Below are 23,068 nucleotides of genomic sequence, written 5' to 3'. Positions count from 1 at the left end.
AGATCAATGGGGAAAACCTGGAACAACTGTAAAAGAACAACAATAAAAAACTCAAAAAATAAAAAAAAAGGAAGAATAATAGTATTTATCTCAAAGTGTTATTAGGATCAAATTAATCAATGTGAACTACTTTAAAAAGTACCTCATGTATAATTGGCCAACTATTGTCAATGAATTATTGGATATGTGTCTTTCAGAGCACTTGGGGAAATGAAAGTGGACAAAAAAAATTCCCTGTCCTCATGAGCTTACATTCTAGTTATTAACACAACATTCTCCGAGCTGATGGATAGCTCTGTAGTACCTTTCCTATGAACAGGAAGAAATAGGAAATCCTGGAGGTTTTCTTTCTTTTTTTAATTTCTAGAGGGAACTTCACAGTGGCTGGTGACTTTTGTCAATTTCATGTGAATGAGTTCTTAACGAAAAGAGGACTCAACTAATTTCTCTAGAATTTGCTTGAAAACAAAGAGCTGTGTTAGACACTGAACACAGGTTGGCTGACAAAGGCAACACAAAATGATCTCCATTTTTCAGGGGTCACAAAATTGTGAAGGTGTCAGATACACAAATAAATGATTCTAATTAAGGCTATTTTGATAAATATAATAAAAGAACAAAGAAGCAAGAGAAAGAGTGCCATGGGCAGAGGAAAAAAAAGAGAACAAATATTAAGAATGTGAACAAAAAGGGTAAAGAGCAGTGAAGAGTAGAAATAAGGGAAGACTATGTTTGATACTCAGTGGAATATTTGATATTTTGTAACTGTAATAGGATTTGCAACATTTAGAAGGTGGAGACTGAAGTGTTGAGAGCAGATGTCTTAGTTCTGTTAAAATAACTTTCTAGGCCCCTCCTACCTGGGTGCCATGTTAGCGAACCAAAACTTAGATAACTTTCATGTCCCTGTAAATGCTCTCTACTTGATCAAAACCACATTATATTCAGTCAGCCAATCCCCTAATGCCACGCCAGCTCTGGACTCCAGACATTCCTGTCCCTCCTCACCCTGAACAAAGTTTACTATGTGGCCCTAGTCAAAATGATATTTTCTGTTTTTCTCTCCCTTGTTTTTTATTGTGGATCCTATAAAAGTGACCTTCCTTCTGCCCCATTTCACAGTTCTCCAAAAGGAGACTATTTCATGAGGTGGATCACCTTTCCTTGTTAAGTAAAGTTTGTTTGTATCACTTAAATTATTTTCAGTTTTTAAAACAGTACCCTCATTACAAGGAGGCTCTGCTTTTGGAGAAAAGCATAGTTAGTACATAAATATAAAATAGAGAGTTTTTTGGTAACTTAATCTTGGCTTTCCTTGTTATTTTAGTCCCTTTCATATTCAAACTATATTCATTTGAGTTTTAAAAAATGAAACACTTTTTGAGTATGAAAAGAGAAAAGCATCTAAGAATTGAGGGAGTATAAATAACTGAATGGAGAATATCTAATTATAATACTTATGACCGAAAGCAATGTATTTTTTTTCTCTAATCACTCTTAACACACCATACACACATACACACACACACACACACAACACCATATACACACACACAGAGAAGAACATGACAGCAGGATCTTATCTTTTATATATAACTATGATATGAAGAACATTGTTCTCTGTGGTAAATTATTTTAAAAATATGTGTGTTTATGTATTTAATTTCAATAGACTTAAATGAAAATATAAAGCTATTTGAGAGATGGGATAACTTACTTTTATCTATATGACTGTACGAACAGAAACATACTAGCATTTGGAAATAGCCAGAACTATAAGAGTTTCTTTCTGGACCTTTAGTGTATTGATGAGAAAACAGGACTAAAAAAGTTAAGCTTTGAGCCAAACTTAAATTTTTGAAAACCCAGGCCAGTGTTTTTTTCTAATATTATGTATTCTCTGAGCAAAAGTCACTAGTTACAATAACATGTTGTTTGACCTCTCAAATTTATAGACAATTCATATTCTAAACAATTAACTTATTTCCAGATTTACAGAAGCTCTTAACACAATAAGAACTTAATTAAATAGCATAAATTCCTGAGAATAGTGTAAATATTGATTTTTTGTGGATTACTTATGAATTAATAGTCCAGTATAACTTTGAATAAAAGGAAATAGAAGGTTTAAAAAATGTTATTTAAAGACTGAGGCACCAATATTAAAAACTGAGTAGAATGTGAATATTATAATGAGCTGAGTATTAAGATTCTCTCATAGTTCTCTGAACACTGAGGTACCTTGCTGATAGTTGGTGGGCCACCAGATCCTCTTGGATCACCTATACTTAATCATGTTTGTTAACTGCCACCTTCCTTAAAGACCTATATTTGGGCTACTGAAGCCACTACAGAGAACTGGAAGTGCCTATGATTTTTTTTCCCATACCACATGTATTGTACATCTTCATTAAGGCCCATCACCAGTGATTGATTGGAATTAGAGTATGGAAGCTCAGCTTCTTTGTTCCCATAGTATGAACTTAGATGTAATTTAGATTCCAAAGCTCCCCTTAATCACTCTGAGTTTGACTGGCATCTTTCTTCTCAGTCCTGCTGCCTGCATTCTCTTACCAGTTCTCCTGGGAGTTTTCTTAATCACTTTCATGTAAATTCATGTTTCAAGGTCTGTTTTTGGACAACTCCATCTAAGCCAACTATCAAAGCTATTTCATAACCACCCCTTAATCCATTTATTCATATTTATCTATATTGTTACCTCTATCTTTCTCACGCCACCTTCATCCTGCTTACTTGCTCTACCCAAATAAGCAACACTTTAAAGAGCATGTACACTCTATTCCATTCTAGAATTCTTTATACTCATATAATCATACACAAATACATATATATATATGGAGGAATATTTGTGTTCCAAAGATGGGATCATTTGCATATACATGGTGTGGCAAAAGCAGGTTTACAATTGTTCATATGGAAAATAATACAATAATAAATAATAATACAAGAATAAACTCTCTGCTTTATTTATTGAACAATATTCAGGTTCCTAAGAAAGAAGAAAATTAGAGTGCCATTGTAATTTTCCCTAATTATAAGCTTTATAAAAATATTTTCTTGGAAGGAGAAACCATGTTATAAATGCTGATATGTATAATATATAGTTAGAAGTTGAAGTCACAGTTGGGAAGAGTTTTAATGCTGTCAATCATTTATGCTCTCTCTGAAAGGTTTATATGCAACATCTTTGATTGGTTTTCTATACAGTATGTATTAATGTATAGAAAGATAATCCTTTTTAAAAGTTTTTACACAATTCCCATGTGATCGTGCTCTGATTTTATATTATAATATATACTAACATTTCCTGCCCTGGCTGGTTTAGCTCAGTGGATTGAGCGTTGGCCTGCGAGCTAAGTGTCGCTGGTTCGATCTTCCAGTCAGGGTACATCAGAGAAGGAAAACTCTGACTCCAAAAAACCTCCGCTGCCTTGCGGCATACCTCTTCAGGGGAAAGGCTAAGGGAGTAAACCCTGACAGAAAATCCGGAGCCGGAGTCCCTAAGGCGGTTTGACGTTGTAGTCAACATCGGCAACTCCTGCGGCGCACCTGAAGCCAAGCTGTATCGACTCCGTCTTTCCCTTGGACCCTTCAGCTGCGAAGAGAGGGGGGGTCTGCTGCATGGGCAACAGCAGACCCTCCATATTACCCTGCCCAGGCTCTGTAGCTTCAGCGTCATCACAAGATGTCGATTCAACACGGGAGGAGACAGATACCATGTCACTCCCGAGTCGGACTGCACAGCCATTCTTGGCGGTGCAGATAGACTCTTAAGAAGCTACACCATCGTCTCTCGAGACAGACGGCTGCCGACGACGACTAACATTTCCTCAATGCTCACTTAAATAATATTTAATACTGATTTTGTGTGCTTTTTATCTTTAGGTCTGTTTATAACTAACTCTTACAACATATTAGAAGGGTAGGTATCTTCATTTCCATTCTGTAAATGTAAAGTCTGAGACATAGGGATACTAACTTACTTTTTCTTGGCCATAAACATAACAAGAGTCAGTGTCAAAACATGAATTATAAATCTTTGACCTCCAACTCCATGTTTAATCCATTAGCACTAGATCATTGACATTTTCTTACAAAATAAACTTTCTCAAAATATTATTTATTCCTTAATTAAAACATGAATATTATGTCAATTACCATCTTTCAGATCTTACTGATTTCTAAAATTTTGATTGGATGAATGTGGTTCCCTTTCTATGGAATCTGTATAATTTGTCCTTTTTTGGAAATATTGCAAATTATCTTCATATTCAAACATGATGTAGAAATGACTGTAAAATAAGAATGAATTGTTGTGTAGGAAATACAACCTTTATAAAACACAGAGAACAATTTTCATCTTCTAAAAGTTGTTTATTTGTATGTGTGAATTGCTTTTTAAATAATCATAATTTGTGAACACAAAAGGTTTATTAAATTAGAAAACAGAATATATATATATATATATATATATACATATATATATATTATTGTGATAGCATGATACAGGTAGTAGTAACATTTGAAAAGATAGTAACAAGACTTCTGAACACATTCTGGTCTGGCTAATGTGCAGAATCTATAATCAGATTTAAAGCCAGTAAACTCCTCCTGTCTTAAACTATGAATTTGTCCACATGGATTAATGGTAATCACAGTTTTCATTGACTACATACTGCTGAAATTACTAGTGTCAAAGTGGATACAGCATACTTCTGAATTACTCCCTTTTTCAAACTTACATTTGCTCAGAAGCAATAGAATAGAAAAGTATTTGTTTCTTTTCTTGCTCCTATATTTCTTCAGAGAGGACCTTAATTTATTTATGATATTTCTTTGCTTCTAGTAAGTTACAGAAATGCAAGTTCTTTTTTTGTTGTAGTATATAATTAAATATTATATGTAATTATTACATATAATTTTTAAATTTAATGTTTCCTTTATCAATATTCTAGAATAGTATTAGCACAATAGGACTATCAAATATGACTATGTGGTCTTCTATAATATCTGTAGCAACACTATCACAATGGTAACAAGTAATGGAGAGGAGCATAAAGACTGTGAAAACAATAAAGGAAAGTAAATATATAATTCATGGAAATATAGTAATTAAGAAAAGTTTTAAATGACAAAAATGGAAAATAAGGTTAGCAGTTGATTTATTAACCAAATTTATCTTGCTAGCTTCTTGTAAATAAAACAGCTGACACAAATGTAAAGAAAATTTTTAAATGATCAGCTATTTGTATTTATTCATTAAATCATCCTTTCCAAATTATAGTAGACTGTAACTTTTAATTCATTGGCAAAGCATATGACCTACACAAACTCTTTTCAGGTTTTAGTAATTTCATTTTACCATTTCTTCCTAAGTGAATTTAAAAACAATGTTATGTCAACAAAACTGTAAGTTGCAGAAGTTACTACTTCTTAGTATATTGTAAAACTCCTAGAGCAAGTGATGACAGAGATAAACATCTTGTATCTTCCACTTTAATCTGACATAAAACAAATTAATTAAGAAATTATATGCATATTAGTAAATTAGAGAGTACTCAAAGACATAGTAGGTATGTGGTTAAGTCAAATCACAGATTTTAAGGTAAGATAATATAGTATAATAACATGCTCAGTATATACATATATTCATATATATGTATATGTAACTTTTTAGGAAGCTCCAAATAAGACCTACTTTCTCATAGTACTTGATCTCGTAGTCCAGTATGGCTCCATTGGAAAAAGCAGGTGCTTGCCATGATAGGGCAATGCTATTTTGGGATGCCCAGTCCTTCCTCACCATACCTATCAGGGAAGGTGCTGAAATGAAAGAAAATAACTAATAATTAATTGGCAAGAATCAGATTCCATAATCCCTTCTTTAATATTTTGTCTTCCAAAAAAGGTAGCCTTAGCACACACTCTATTCAATCTAAGTCAAGTATTAAATTATATTTAGAAATACTGCTAGGGAACTTAGGAAATTTTCGTTAGTCCAAGAATAAGGGCCAGAACTCATCATCTTTGCTTTTTGTTAGAGGGGGATACTTTTATTTAACTGGCTTCGGTTTTGACATAAAGTATGATACATGTGGCTCCTATATTTTATTAAATCTAAATCTTCTATAGCAAAATCCTCTAAAATTACACTATCATTTATACACTTTTCTTTCTCTTCAAGACCTAGGACTGTATAAAGTCTTAGTACTTTATAAAAGTGTATATCACAAACTTCTGAACTGTAGTAATTTATTGCTTATCAATGTATGTATTATTTCTTTTGCATGGTTTCTGTTGCATTTTAAAAAAATTGAAATATTTGACTTCTGAAGTTCATTTTCAGAATCATTTTCCCCCTATATAAGATTGTTTTAACAGTACAATTTTAGCCTAAAGTAATCTTGTGTTAAACTTCCAAAATTTACCTAAAATATATATATTGTAAATTTATTTCTGCAACAAAATATTTTTCATGTTGTTTTCTAAATTTTGAAAACAGTAGTTTTTGTCATAGTTGTTAAAACTCGTAAAAAAGTAATATAAATTCAATACACTGGGATACCATTTCTCATCTATCAGACCTGCAGAAAGTCCAAAAATCTGACACAAGGCTGTCTGAGGCAAAGGCTGTGGTGGTAAAGGACTTGAATGCATTGTTGGTGGGAATGAAAAATGCTACAGCTCTTATAAAGAGAAATTAAACAATTTAAGGTAAATTATATGTTCATTTACATTATGGCTTTTTGGATTTTATCCCAAATACATTGCATAAATACCAAGTGACATATTTACATTACTACTCACTGAGAATTGTTCATAGTAACTGGAAATAATTTAAATGTCCACCAATATGAGACTGGTTGAAAAACTGTGCTGCATTCACCAGAGAATTATGATGTTGTAAAAAGAAATTGTGACCATTTATAAATACTACATGGCATTATTTCAGGATATATTTAGAAGTGAAAAACTAAGGTGGAGAAAAGTGTATAAAATATAATATAAGAAGAAACTTACAAATAAAAAATAACAATGGTTTCACCTAGGGAATGAGAGTAAATAGGATGGACACTAGAGGGTTAAAAGTTTAACATCTCAGAATATACCTTCCCTTGAAGAGTTATTTTGGAATCCTGTAAATATTTTGAAATAGTAGAAAACAAATTAACATTTAAAAAAGCAATATCAAAAAATTAGAAGAAAAATGAAAAGAAAAAAACCTATGTATTGAGTTGGAGATATAGACTCCAAGAGGAACTAATTAAGGTGATTTTAAAGCACAGTAACTTAACATGCATCTCAATGGAATATGTTTTAAAGATAAAAAATTGAAAAAATTATTAAGTTGTTTTTAGCAAGGGTGTTGTTAATGGTAGTGTTAATATTGTAATTCTGAACCTGTGTGCATATATTAAGGAATAAAGTAAATGGATAATTATTTGGTGCTATTGAGAACTAGTTTTTTTCTTTCCCCCTAGGGAAAAAGGAAATACAGATGTCTATTCAATAAAATATGTAAAAATCCTATGGTCATAAACTCAAATTAGAAATGTCATTTATGAACTCATAATATCTTTTTTAAAGTATATTTTATTATGTTGTTACAGTTGTCCCAATTTCTTTTCCCTTTGCTCCCCTCTGCTCAGTCACCCCCTTCCCTCCAGCAATCTCACCTCTCTTAGTTCATGTCCATGGGTCATACGTATATGTTCTTTGGCTTCACGCTTTCCTATATTGTCCTTAACTTCCCCCTGTCTATTTTGTACCAAACAATTATGCTTCTTAATCCCTGCACCAGTTCCCCATTTCTCCCCTCCCAGTTGATAACCCTTCAAATGATCCCCATACCTATGATTCTGTTCCTATTCTGATTTGCTTAGTTGGTTTTTTTTTTTTTTTATTTCTTAGATTCAGTTGTTGATAGTTGTGAGTTTGTTGTCATTTTAATGTTCATAGTTTCAATCTTCTTTTTCTTAAATAAGTCCCTTTAACATTTCATATAATAATGGCTTGATGGTGATGAACCTCGTTAGCTTTACCTTGTCTGAGAAGCACTTTATCTGCCCTTTCATTCTAAATGATAGCTTTGCTGGATAGAGTAATCTCAGTTGTAGATCCTTGCTTTTCATCACATTGAATACTTCTTATCAGTCCCTTCTTGCCTGTAAAGTTTCTTTTGAGAAATCAGCTGAGAGTCTTATATGCACCCCTTTGTAGGTAACTCTCTGCTTTTTTCTTGCTGCTTTTAAGATTCTCTCTTTATCTTTAACCTTTGGCCTTTCATTATGATGTGTCTAGGTGTGGTCTTCTTTGGGTCTAGCTTGTTTGGAACTGTCTGTGCTTCCTGGATTTCTATGTCTTTATCTTTAGCCTTTGGAACTTTAATTATGTTTCTTGGTGTGGTCCTCTTTGGGTCTAACTTCTTTGGGAATCTCTGTGCTTCCTGGACTTGTATGTCTACTTCCCTTCAACAAATTTGGGAAGTTTTCATTTATTATTTTTTCACATGAGCTTTCAATTTCTTGTTCTTCCTCTTCTCCTTCTGTCACCCCTATGATTCAGATGTTGGCATGTTTAAAGTTGTTCCAAAGGTTCCTAAATCTCTCCTCATTTTTTTCAATTCTTATTTCCTCATTCTGTATTGGTTGACGTTTTTTGTTCCTTATGTTCCAAATCATTGATTTGAACCCAGGTTTCCTTCCCTTCACCATTGGTTTTGTGTGGATTTTTCTTTGTTTCATGTTGCATAGCCTTCACTTCTTCCCTTCTGTTTGCCATACCTGTCAAGTCTGTGAGCATCTTTATCACCAGAGGTTTGAACTCTGTGTCTGTTAGGTTGGCAGTCTCCTCATATATTAGGTTGGCTATCTCCTTGTCACTTAGTTCTCACACTGGAACCTTGATTCGTTCCCTCTTTGGGGCCATACTTCTCTGTCTTTTCATCTTGACAGGCTCCCGTGTTTGTTTGCCTCTGTGTCTTAGGTAGGCTGTCACACCTGTTACATTGTAAGGGGGATAAAGCCTTAGGTATTCATCAGTACAGGGTGACCTGTTTCACCATGTTGTGGCACTGTATGTAGGGGAGGAGTCTGAGTGGGAACAATGCCACTTGCTCAGCACTTGTCTCTTTTCCAGGTACTTCTCCCACTTCCCATATAGGACTAGCGCCCTCTAGCTGTTGCCCTGGCCATCGTTACCAGAGTGGATGAATCTGCAGACATTCTAGGACTGTGGGGGCCCTTTAAACAAGCAGGCTCTTCTGAGAGACTGACAGTTTCTTCCTCTGCTGCCTCTACCCCTATTGGTTTGCACAGTCAGAAGCAATGAGGCTTTATTTTCTCTGGTGCTGGACCCATGAGCTGCATCGTCTGATATGGTGCTGGGAGTGCTCCACAGGTGTCCCTCCCCATGTTTTAAAATGTGTGACTACACTTTCCACTGGCCTGTCACTGCCACCACTGGTGCCACAGCTGCCACTGTCACACTGCTTCCTCTCTGCCCTGGCTCTGCCCCTCTTACCTGTCAGGATGAGTATTTGTTTATATCTTTGTTTGTTGGACTTTCATGAAGCTCAGTTTTCTGGAACTTCTGGTTATCTCTAATTTTGAGATAGTTGTATTCCTTCTTAGTTGTGGAGGGAGTTGAAGAGTGTGTATCTGGGCCTCCATCTTGGCTGGAAGTCTCATGATATCTAATTCATTTCACAAATCCATTCAAATGTACCAATCATGGGTGAAAATAGGATTTGAAAAAAGTTCTCTATGATTATGATTAATATACTTTAAATTTATCTATATATTTGTTCTTTTATTGTATATTTTTTTCATTATCATTTACTCCCCTTGTACTCCCTCCCCTCCAATAATCACCACACTGTTGTTCATGTACGTGAGTCCTTTTTCCTTTTTTATCAATCCTTCCATCTCCTATCCTCCCCCGCTACAATCCCCTTAGCTATTATCCTGCTCGTTGTCTATGAGTCTGTCTCTATTTTGCTTGTTAGTTCAGTTGTTCATTAGATTTCTAAAAAAAACCTCAAGTATTAGTTTGGTGTTTTACCTCTGAATGTAGTCTTTGTATCAGAAAGATAAAATATTTTTTAAATGTGTGTGAATAAGTTTGGTTCTGCTAAGGAAATGTGTACTTTAGAAACTATATTTAAAACTCTTTCTAGATGTTTAATGAAAGCATTATTGTTGGGCTAAAATATGTTCTTAAATATGAGCAATAATTATAAAAATTGCTAAGAAACAGAAGTTTGTGATATAAGCTGAAATAAAAATGGATAGTGTGGTAAATACAAAAAAGTGCTCAAATAATTCACTATTTAATTGAGCCACATTCATGACAAATAAAACTACTGTTAATATATTTATCTGCATTGGAAATTGCATTAATGTGTTTCAGTTATACTGTAATACTGTATTAAATAGTGCTTTATGGAAAAATTAAGGTTCTCAAGTGAATCATATACATTATAAGTTGATTTAAGTATATTAATTCATTACAGTTTTTGAAAATGTCCTTTTTATATGTATACAATCTTATGGTTAATTTTCAGTTTAAGGTACAATGTCATAAAGCCATATTACCTGTGTATTACATTTTGCTTCATAATTATTTAGCACTGTAGGTCAATTAATATAATCCTTGCAAAACATATAAGAAATTCAATTATAGCAGCAGAATATTAGAATAACTATTGATTCAAATATAGGTACTATCTTTTCTATTTCCAATTCTCCAATGGTCAATTAAATGTATAGGCACATCACCTAAGTTTTATGAACTCTCTCCTATACATTTATACAATAGAATCAAAGAAATCTATTCTGTAACTATATAGGTCACACATGAACTTCAGGGACCAAGAACTATGTAAACCCTAAAAAAAAACTTCCCCTTTTCCACATTTTTTCATAGGTAAAAATTCTTATTTTATATAGCTGTAAAATATACATAATTTATACAATCCTATTTAACCACATCTTGTAATCCATCTATATTTTGAAATAGTCCCCATAATTATTACTTTAATGGCTAAAATATTCAGTTATGTTGATACTTTATCAAAGTCTTTCCTTTAATATTGGATATTAAAGTTTCCAATATTGTCCTGTTAGTGTCCCCCCATATTATGGACAAATTTTTGATTTTGTTAAGTATTTTATAGAGATAATTGCTTCAATTACTTTGGGTTTTCTGAGCCATACTACATATTAGCATGTTGCTTTTGAAAAGAGCTGTATCAATACATACTAGGCACACATTTTAAATAGTTATTGAATTAAAGCAGAGGATGTGGGAAACAATTTATAGGTCAATATATACCCCAAAAGCTGCCTTTTTCATTTTCAAAGGCCAACAGTACATAAAATTTCATTTTAAAACACAGCTTCAATATCTAAAACCTCAAGCACTTGTTTTGATTATGTTAATAAATTTGTTTTCTTCATAAAGTATGTTTATGTAACATCTGAATTTGGCATATTGTGACAACACTGCAGCACCAACGAATGTAAAGGGGAAAATACACTTATTTATCCACATTAAAAAAAACTAATTATAGAACACAGAAGAACAACTAATGACATTTACATTGATTCTAAAAAGTCAGGGATGTAAAGAAATAGGCAGGGAAATAATATATTTAGGAGTTTGTTATAGCAGAGGCTCACTGAAATATTCCAGCAATATTTTCTGAGTACAATTATGTATTCAGTATAGTTTTCAGAAGACTTATATTTCTGATATACACCCTTGCTTTGGCCCTCAAAATCTTAGCTTTGACCTTCAAAATAAATGACTGTTGGATAGATTACCATATTCTTTAAAAAGGTTTTAAAGCAAACTTTTCTGATTGCTACATTTTCTGAATCTCCAATAGTTTACCAAAAACTAGATAACAAAAAATAAAAAGAAAAGCATGTTGCAAAATTAGTTAACAAAAGTGATCCTATTCATATCTAGATAAGCATTATTTTCTTCTTATGTAGAGATAAGAAATATTAAATTATTCAATTATTTTGCTCCTAATTAATCTGATTGTTTTTTTTTCAGGCTTATATTTATTTTTTTGAGATTTTAACATTATTTTATTTTTAATTATATTTTATTGATTATACTATTACAGTTGTCCTAATTTTTCCCCCTTTGCCCCTCTCCACCCAGCAACCCCCACTCTCTTAACAATCCCCTCACCAATGTTCATGTCCATGAGTCATGTGTAGAAGTTCTTTGGCTACTCCATTTTCTATACTGTATTTTAGATGGCTATTCTGTAACTACCAATTTGTAGTTCTTAATCCCCTCATCTCTTCACCCATTCATCCAAACACCCCTCCCTTCTGGCAACCATCAAAACATTCTCTATATCCATGATTCTATCTCTGTTCTTGTTTGCTTAGTTTGTTTTTTAGATTTAATTATTGATAGATTTGTATTTTTTTCCATTTTATTGTTCATAGGTTTGATTTTTTTCTTAAATAAGTTCCTTTAGCATTTTATATAATGATGGTTTGGTGATGAACTCTTTTAATTTTTTGTTTGTTTGTTTGTTTGGGAAGCACTATATCTGCCCTTTGATTCTAAATGATAGCTTTCCTGGGTAGAGCAAACTTGGATGTAGGTCCCTGCTCTTTGTAACTTTGAATACATCTCCCCAGTCCCTTCTAGCCTGCAAACGTTCCTTTGAGAAATCAGCTGACAGTCTTATGGGAACTCCTCTGTAGATAATTAACTCTTTTCTCATGCTGCTTTTAAGATTCTATCTTTATCTTTAACCTTTGGCATTTTAATTATGATGTATCTTGGTGTGGTTCACTTTGGGTCCATCTTGTTTGGGATGCTCTGTGCTTCCTGGACTTGCATGTATATTTCTTTCACCAAATTAGGGAAGTTTCATTATTTTTTCAAATAGATTCCCAATTTCTCACTCTTTCTATTCTGGCACACCCATGTTGTGAATGTTGGAATACTTGAAGTTGTCCCAGAGACTGTTTACAATATCCTCAATTTTTTGAATTCTTTTTCTTCTTGTGTTCTTATTGGTTGTTTTTTGCTTCCTTATGTTCTATAACATTCATTTGATTCTTGGCTTCATCCACTCTTCTGTCGTTTCCCTGTGAATTGTTCTTTATTTCAATTAGTCTATTCTTTGTTTCTGACTGGATCTTTTTCAGGCTGTTGATGTTACAGAAACAGGGGTGTCCAAAAAAACCCCCAGAGTTTGTGGCGGGGGGATGAGGAAAAGGAAGCAGCTTTTAAGACGCTTTTGCATGTCTGTGGCTAGTTGCTAGTGTCAAAATGGCTTTGATACTTCCAAGGCCCAGGAAGATGGGAGGAGTCTTGAAATGTGGGATGGTACGGAAGGAGCCTACAGAGCCTGTGTAGGGTTCTGTGAATGGTCAGAACTGGTTGCAATACCCACTGCATCAGAGGACGCAGTCAGGGATATACAAGCAGCTGCGGACATTTTGGGCTCTCTCGCTCACTCATTCTCACACTCTCCCTCCATGTGGCTTGGTGAAGGGGACTTCTCCATGTGTTTTGAGAAGCTAGGTTCTCCATGTGGTTTTGAGAGGGCTCTCCAGGCCGCTTTAAGAGGCTCTCGCCATGCAGTTTTGAGAAGGAGAGAAGATCCACACAATTTTCGGGAAGAAGGCAGTTTACAAGGAGGCTGAGAATCCACACGGTTCTGCATTAAAAGCTGGAGGGCACCATGGCACAGAAAGGACCTCCCCAGTCAGAATTGAGTGATTGGCAGCTGCTGGTAAAGCTGAACTGTGCCTAGGAAGTGGGGAAACAGTGTTTCCGACTTTTCTAAGGCTGGCCTGGTTTGGTAGGGGGAGGCAGAACTATGTGTTTGTGGGTATTTTAAAGAACATAAGACTCAACAGCAGAAATCCGCAAATAATCTAAATCAATTTAACTGTTAAATAAACATTTCCTTTTCTTTTCACTAAACTCTAGCACTGAGAGTTGTAATTCTGGCGGAGGGTAATTGGGCCCCTAACTAAATGGCCTGTGGGTTCTGTTTCAATTGGAGCAGCCCAGAGGTTCTGTTACATTGAGGTCATCACCATGATCTTTGAGCATCCTTATAATCCGTGTTTTGAACTCTGCATATGATAGATAGCTTATCTCTATTTCATTTGGCTCTTTTTCTGGAGTTTTGATTTGTTTTTTTATTTGGGCCATGTTTCTTTGAATCCTCACTTTGTCAGCCTCCCTGTGTTTGTTTCTAAGTACTAGGTAGAGCTGCTATGACTACATTTCTTGGTAGTACGGCCTAATGTAGTAGGTGTCCTGTAGGGTCCAGTGGCACAGAATCCCCTATCATGCAAGCTGGGTACTTGAGGTGCACCCTTTGTGTGGGCTGAGTATACCCTCCTCTTGTAGTTGAGTCTTGGTTGCTATTTGCAGGTTAATGGGAGGGATTTACCCAGGTCAGTCAGCTGCAAGGACAGCTGTGACCACCGACCACCAACCTCCACCCTCTGTGGAGGATCAGCTGTGCAGGGGCGAGGTAGTGGCGCTCTGACATGGTCTGTAGCTGTCCACTTGGGTTCAAAGGCTCTGGGGTTTCCCAAGTGGTGCAGGCCAAGGTCAGCCCCTACTTGTGTTTTTCCCAGGCATCCTTCCTGAGCTGTAAGCAATCTGAGATGACTGCTACTTGTGCTGTGCTTAGAGATTCCTAAGCCAAGCCAAGCTGTGAATCTAGGCTGGCTGCTGCTATTGCTGAGCCTGGGCCTCACTGAGGCCAGCAGTTGCTCGTTTGATAGAATTTAGGAAGTTGTGAAGCATGAGCCAAGACCAGGCATTCATATGGAAAAGTAGCTTGGGTGGGCCTGTAAGTTAGGTGGGGCAGAGTCTCTGGGGATCTCCAAGGCAGGTCAAACAGTGTTAACCAGTTTGATGGCACTAATTTGCTGGCTTAGTAGATGGATGTGGTTTATTTAATTCTGTAGCTGTCAGACTTCCATTCAACTTGATTTTTGATGGTTTTGAGTGATTGTTGTTCTATATTTTAGTTGTACAGTATTCCCTCACTTATCGTGGGTATTACATTCTAGATGCCCACACGATAGGTGAAAATCTGCGAAGTAGGAACCTTACATTTATTTTAGTATTTATATATATTTTAAGGCTTTATAAACCCTTCCCACACACTTATAAACCATTTCCACTCCCTTATTAACCTTTCTCACACTTTTATAAACACTACTTATGTTTTTAAACATATTCTACACTCTTAAACCTATGTAATTTTAACGACATACATATACAGTACTGCAAAATCCCACGATATAGCAAAAAATCTGCAAGAAATAATTAAATATAATATTTTAAAAAATCCTGTGATACAGTGAGACTGTGATAAGTGAACTGCAACAGAGAGGGACTACTGTAATTTTGATGTGGTTATGTGAAGAGGCAACCCATGTCAGCCTATGCTGCCATCTTGACTGGAAGTCTGGATTGTCTCCATTTTATAGATGAGGACGCTAAAGCTCAGAGGAGTCAGCAATAGTTTAGTGATAAGATATGAAGTTGCTCAATGGAAAAGTTACAACTTTCAAGTGAATCATACAAATTATAAGTTGGTTTAAGTATGCTAATTGATTATAATTTTTGAAAATGTCCTTTTCATATGTATACAATTTTATGATTAATTTTCAGTTTAATGTATAATGTTGTAAAGCAATATTATGCAAAATGTCAAGAAAGAGGGGGTAAATTAACATTCTTGCTGCTTTTTTCTCTTAAAATTAATCTTATTCAATGTTGTAATAAGTACAAAATTAAAATCTGTGTTCAAAACTAGAAGCAAGGAATGAGGCATTGTGACAAATATTATTTTTGGTTTTGACTTTTTGAGATTCTTAATATTAAACTGTAACACATTGAAATACCTTGGGCTTATTACAAATATGTCTTATTTTGAGAATGTAATCAAGAGTTATCTTTTTCCTGAAGATCTATCAAATATTGTTAATAATCATATATTGAGCATATGGGTATATTAAGGTTTATATATTAGGATATGTGCATGTGTGTGAGTGTGTGTGTTTTGGGGTAAGAAAGAAAGAAATTAAATGGAGAAAAAATAAAAGGACACTCACACAGATTTTTTTTGTGACAATGAAAACCTCAATAGTGAATGTTAAATAATAGAATATTAGTATTAAGGTAAACCTTATAAGTCATTCAATATACCTTTTTCAGCAATGCAAAAATCCCTCAATACATCTGTTGTAGCAGATTATCCATTTTTTGCTTCGGCAGTTGGAGTGAAGTGTATACTTCACAAAGCTATCTATTCCTTTTTGAAAATCTCTAATTGTTAAAACGTTCTCACATGAAATTATTGTTTTCTTCCTGAAACTTCCACCTAGTTCCTAGTTCTGACCATCAGCATAAATAAAATTAACTCTTCCACTTTGCTCATCTATGATTCTCTTTCTTCCCTCTTTTATTCTTTTCTTCCCATGCCTCTTTCTTACTTCCTCTCTTTCCTCATTCTCTTTTTAGTGATTTTACCTCTCTTTTATTTATCCTTTTCCTTTCTTCTCTACCCTGTGCCTCTTGCCAGAAAGCTGTGTGTGTGTGTGTGTGTGTGTGGTTTTATTGGAAGTACAATAAACAACACAATTAAATGTAAATAAAGAACAATATAATAAATAAATGAGACCAAAAAATAAAAATCAAAACAGATTTTAGACTATGTAATTGTCCCATTTTCTTTGATAATGAATCAACGGGTAAAACTGGAAAGCAAGAACATGTAGTATGTTTCATTCTATAGATGTTAAGACATGCCATAGTCAAAAACATAATTTTACTCATGAGATTTTGTAAATATGATATTTATGTGAGTTGAGGTTTTGAAACCTGAGGCCATACTTCAAGCTATTTGTGATCTATGCCTTGTCTTTGGAAATGTTCATTAAATATATTGTGCTTTGGGTAGTATAGTATATCCTAAAGTATCTGCCTCGTGTCCTTTCCTTTGATGTGTTTTATTCCTATAATTAGAGATAATGGTAATATATAGTTATCAACTTTCCCCATGTTGCTGAAACCTGGTTATGAATTTGAAATATATATTTAATACTTAGGTACAGATTTAGTGCTTTATTTCTTCCTCATTTCTGTCTTTTTTTTATACCTGAGAATAAGACTGTCATATGTTAAATCATATGAGAGTCGTGGTAGTGTGAAAAATGACCCCCATATATGTACATATTGTAAGCCCCAGAACATTTGAATGTTCTGCTATGGTAAAAGTGATTTGGAAACTTTTAAAGGTTGTAAAGTGGGGAGATTAACCTGGATTATCCAGATGGGCCCAATGTGATCACAGGTGTCCTTATAGACAAAAGCAGAAGGAAACTTCTCTACTACAGAGAAGGCTGTGATCCAAGGAGTGCAGAAGATGGAAAAGGGAATGAATCAATTTTCCCTGGAGCCTCCCAAAGGAACAAGCCTCCTGTCTCCTTTATTTAGCCCTGCAGGACTAATTTTGGTCTTCTGATATCCAGAACTATAAGATAATAAACCTGTTGTTTTTTAGGGAAAAATTTGTTGTAACTTATTATAGTAGTAATAGTTTACTTACAGCAGTTCAATGGATTTTCCTTTAAATACCTTAATTTTGGATACATTTATGGTTCAGCAGGGTAAGTGGGTAATTTTTTAAATATAAACTTCCAAAGCAATGAGAAAAACATATATTTAATTATATAATTTGGGTTGTGGGCACACAATGCAATGTATAGATCATGTACCATAGAAATGTGCATTTGAAATCTATATGATCCTATTGTGTTAACCAATGTGATCTCAATAAATTTAATTTAAAAACTACATAACTCATTTGATATATTTATTACTTTTATTTGTTTTTTAAGTATATTTTATTATGTTGTTATAGTTGTCCCAATTTCCTTTCCTTTTGCACTCCTCTGCCAAGTACCCTGCTTCCCTCCAGCAATTCCACCCCTCTTAGTTCATGTCCATGAGTCATACATATAAGTTCTTTGGCTTCACCCTTTCCTACATTATTCTTAACTTCCCCCTATTTTGTACAAACCAATTATGCTTCTTAATCTCTGGACCTTTTCCCCATTTCTCCCCCTTTCTCCTCCTAGCTAATAACCCTCCAAATGATCCCCATGCCTATAATTCTGTTCCTATTCTGGTTGTTTGCTTAGTTTGTTTTTATTTTTCAGATTCAGTTGTTGATAGTGTAAGTTTGTTGTCATTTTAATGTTTATAGTTTTGATCCTCTTTTTTTTTTAACTAAGTCATTTTAACATTTCATATAGTAATGGCTTGGTGGTAATGAACTCCTTTAGCTTTACCTTGTCTGGGAAGCACTTTATCTGCCCTTCCATTCTAAATGATAGCTTTGTTGGATAGAGTAATCTTGGTTGTAAGTCCTTGCTTTTCATCACTTGGAATACTTTTTGCCAGTCCCTTTTTGCCTGCCAAGTTTCTTTTGAGAAATCAGCTGAGAGTCTTATAGGCACCCCTTTGTAGGTAACACTATGCTTTTGTCTTGCTGCTTTTAAGATTCTCTCTTTATCTTGAACGGTTGACATTTTAATTATGATGTGTCTTGGTGTGGTCCTTTTTGGGTCTAGCTTGTTTGGTACTCTCTCTGCTTCCTGAACTTGTATGCCTATTTCCTTCGTCAAATTTGGAGGGCTTTCCTTCATTATTTTCTTGCATAACCTTTCAATTTCTTGCTTTTCCTCTTCTCCTTCTGGCACCCCTATGGTTCCGATGTTCACATGTTTAAAATTGTCCCAGAGGTTCCTAAGCCTCTCCTCATTTCTTTCAATTCTTGTTTCTTCATTCTGTACTAGTTGACTATTTCTTCCTTCTGTTCTAAATCATTTATTTAAACCCTGGTTTCCTTCCCTTCGCCATTGGTTTTGTGTGGATTTTCCTTTGTTTCATGTAGCATAGCCTTCACTTCTTCCCTTCTGTGTTTGCTGTACTTAAGCATATCTGTCAAGACTGTGAGCATCTTTATCACCAGTGTTTTGAACTCTGTGTCTGTCAGGTTGGTTATCTCCTCATCACTTATTTCTCTCACTGGAACCTTGATCTGTTCCCTTTTTTGGGCCATACTTCTCTTTCTCCTCAACTTGACAAGCTCCTGTGTTCGCCTCTGTGTCTTATGTAGAGCAGTCACACCTAATACATTGTAAGAGGCAGAGCCTTAGGTATTAGTTAGTACAGGACAACCCGTTTTACCACATTTTGGTGCCATATGTGGGGGAGAAATCTGAGAGGAAACAGTGCTGCTTGCTCAGCACTTGCCCCTTCCCCAGCTTTCTGTATTGGACTGGTGCCCCTCTTAAGTGTTGCCCTGGTTGTGGTTCCCAGAGTGGATGAGTCGGCAGAGGTTTTAGGACTGTGGGCGTCCCCTACACAAATGGACTCTTCTGAGAGATCAGCAGTTTCCTCCTTTGCTCCAACCTCCACAGTCAGGAGCAATGTGGCTTTATTTTCCCTGGCACTGGAACTGTGAGCTGTGTGGTCTGGTCTGGTGCCAGGAGCACCCCCAGGTGTCCCTCCCAACTTTTAAAAAATGTGTGGCTGTGCTTCTTATGGGCTGGCACAGCCACTGTCACTTCTACTGCCTCCATACCCATCCTATCTGCCGCTGACTCAGCCCCTCCTACCTGTCTGCATGAGTATTTCTTATTTATATCTTTCTTTGTTGGACTGCCATGCAGCTTGATTTTCTGGAACTTCTGATTGTCTCCAGTTTTGAGGTAGTTGTACTCCTTAGTTGTGGAGGGAGAAGCAATGTGTCTACCTACACTTCTATCTAGGCCAGAAGCCCATATTTATTACTTTTTAAAAGACATGCATTCTGTTTATTTAAAAAAATGTTTAAAATATCCTGGGCCTACAGATTTTTCTTAATCTGTAATCTGTCAGGATTTTTTTTTTCTGCCTTTCTGATTACCTTCCCTTAAGTTATAGGTAATACAGCACTATTATTTTCAGTCTTACCTCAGAGTTAATATTATTTATTTTTTTTAAATGCCTTTACCTTTGAATTTTAAGCATCTTTCTCAAGGAAATAGAACATTGGGTAATACAAGGCTTGCTCATTCTACTTTCTCCTGCAATGCAAATATGATGCAGGCAAGTAGCTTGACAAGGCATTAGTGAAAAATGTGTGAAAATATTTGCATGGAAAACTATCACTACTTGTGGAGACCACAGTAAAAAAATCACTATTAATGATGAGTCAAAATGACACAGCTAGTCAGCATTTATTCTATAGAGTAAGACCTAAAGTATTATCTTTAATGTTCTTTTCAGCATAACATGTGCTTTTTTGATTTCTATTTTATTAGTCCTATGACTGGTTGATTTAATGTGTTCAATGTTAAGCTTGTCTTTAGGCTGCTGTTTTCAGTAATTTATACCATATACCTCTACTGATGATAATATCATTCCAGATGTATTTGAGAAACTGTTTATATGACATATACTATAAAATGCAGTTTCTTTGAAATGTGAAGGAGGAAAAGTATCCTCAAATTAGACCAGTCTAAAATTCTGCTGACCTTATTATTTCCCATCAAATTGCAGTAAAAAATATGTTCCACCAGCATTTTCTAGGAATTTAACACACTATTCACAAAAATCTCAGAAAGTTGGCCTGGCCCTAGATAAAAGATCCCTTCTCATCTTAACTTCAAACGATTTTTTTATTCATATCATCTTATTATATTAAAACCAAGGCTATTAGTTTCTGATAATTCATCTAGTCAAAAGTACTATTATTGAACTGTACAATTATATAAATTATACATAAAATTTATATCAATAAATTTAAAAATAATATCATTGTTTTATTTCTACACAGTTTGGGCCTCAATTGGTTAATCAAAGAGTTTGCATATTGTTCTTAGAATAGAATAAATGAGGCAACTTAATACTATTAAAAAAAGAAAAAATCCTATTACAATGACCAGGAAAGTCATTTATAAGCAAATGTCTAAAATCATCTTAAATAATATTATAAAAAAAGAAGCAGCAAAACAAGAAAGCTTTCAAAAACATAAATCTTAAAACAATATAATGAATGGATAAAGTTTATAAATAAATTTTACTGCTTCATTAAAAAATGTCTGGACACTTAAATCTATACAATAGATATCAATGAAGCTTTTAAAGAAATGATGCAGATATACAAGCATGGGAAAGTAAGCATAACTTTTAAAGTGATGAAACAAGTTGCAAAATAATATGCATGATTTGACTTAAAAACTTTTTGTGAATAGAAAAACATTCTAAATTGTATAAATAAATTGTATTAGTATCAAGATCATGTTGTAAGATTTGAAAATAGATAATTAAGAAGATAATGATCCAATTCCTCTACCTAATGTTAATTCAGCAATACATAAGAAGGTCATTTATAGTATACCTACCACAAGGATGTTCCCTCTGAGGATAATGAGAGCAAAGAAAAGCAAATAGTCCCTGTTTGGGACTAAAAATTCCTTAAAGTTGACCAAGAAACACTTCTCGAACTTATTCTGGTTGCTAAGTACTTAGACATCAAAGATTTGCTTGATGTTACATGCATGACTGTAGACAATATGATCAAAGAGAAAACTCTTGAGGAGGTTGTCAACACCTTCAGTATCAAAGATGGCTTTACTGAAGAAGTGGAAGCCCAAGTATGTGAAGAGAACTAGTGGTGGGAATAGAACTGAAATGTGCCTGATACTTCCAAATACTAGTTGCACTGCTTTGTTTATAACTGTTTATATTAGACTAACAGTAGACAAATGCAACAGCAAATCCATTGTATTAGCAGAATATTGTCCTCATTCCATGTGTAGTTTGAGTACAGATTCTGAACTTATGACTAAATTTCTTCTACTGTGAAAAAATTTCAATTTTCTTTGCTCTGAATAAAACTATATTGTGCGTTCTCTATTAAATATATGTACATATATAGTGTTCATTTTATATATTTCTGGAATAACATTAAACTATTAAGAATGGTTTACCATGCTAGCCTAGTAAAACTAGATGTAACAAAAACAAAAAATATATAAATCTAATAATTGCCCAATAGTTAGTGATTTTTAAATTATATTAACAACTATATTATCCATAACTTTTAAAGGAATATGATTTTATTTCACAGAGCCTAACTTAGATCCTATATTTTGAAGATTGTTTCAAAATATATTTCAAAACATTAATAAATTTTAAACCTTAATATAAATTTATTTATAAGCTATGATCATAAAGTCATACATGTGGCATATGGAAGAGTCACTAAATTTGGTCTTGCATTTTATTTTTTTCATCATTAAATTTCTGTTATGATACAAAATTTCAGAGAAAGGCAGCTGAAAGACCATTAACTTCAACAGTATTTTAAATCAAGAATCTTTATGAAAATTAGCCTTTATGTATTATGAATTTGTTTATTGGATATATCAAAAAGGGAAAAAGATGTCCTTTTCTGGACTGTTGGGCCCCAGGGACCATAAACAGACAAAATCTCAGTCACATTTTAGGACTGTGAAAGAAACCATAAATAACCTCAGGAATTATGGAAGAGAGATTCACATTAAATTACTTGCATTCATAATACAAGATAAATAGGCAGCAATAGTCATTTTCCCCTTATGACAGGACCTGGACTAGCTTAAGGCTTCTTTGATTACTTCAGATTGAATTTATTTTGATGTCTGAACTCCTAAAATATTTGTTGTCTATTTCTCATGACATCTAGCAATTGACTGTCTGGCCTTAAGCTCTTGCTATTATTTTTATAGAATATATAATAAAAATACAACCTACAAAATTTGAGGACATATTCCCTGATACATCTGATAAGGAATTAATATCCAAAATTTATAAAAAACTTGTAAAACTCAACCCCCCAAAACAAACAAACAAACAACCCAATTAAACAATGGGCAAAGGACCTGAATAGACTTCTCCAAAGAGGACATACAGACAGATGACCAATAGATATATGAAA

The 23,068-nt window shown here is 34.3% G+C and overlaps 1 protein-coding gene across 1 annotated transcript in view; it reads right to left on the bottom strand.

The window, feature by feature from the left end:
* Positions 1-23,068, bottom strand: part of LOC150021354 (ephrin type-A receptor 6) — a 917,557-nt gene that overhangs the window by 400,350 nt on the left and 494,139 nt on the right. The window contains exon 6 of the mRNA XM_090276016.1: positions 5,720-5,844. Within this exon, the coding sequence (XP_090132142.1) occupies positions 5,720-5,844 (125 nt within the window). The remainder of the gene's footprint in view (positions 1-5,719; positions 5,845-23,068) is intronic.

This window comes from Furipterus horrens, unplaced genomic scaffold, assembly GCF_987537825.1.
Source record: "Furipterus horrens unplaced genomic scaffold, mFurHor1.1.pri manual_scaffold_1, whole genome shotgun sequence".
In the NCBI taxonomy this organism is placed as follows: domain Eukaryota; kingdom Metazoa; phylum Chordata; class Mammalia; order Chiroptera; family Furipteridae; genus Furipterus; species Furipterus horrens.
The sequence above is the reverse complement of the archived record's forward strand: the minus strand, read 5'-3'. Positions and strand labels throughout refer to the sequence as shown.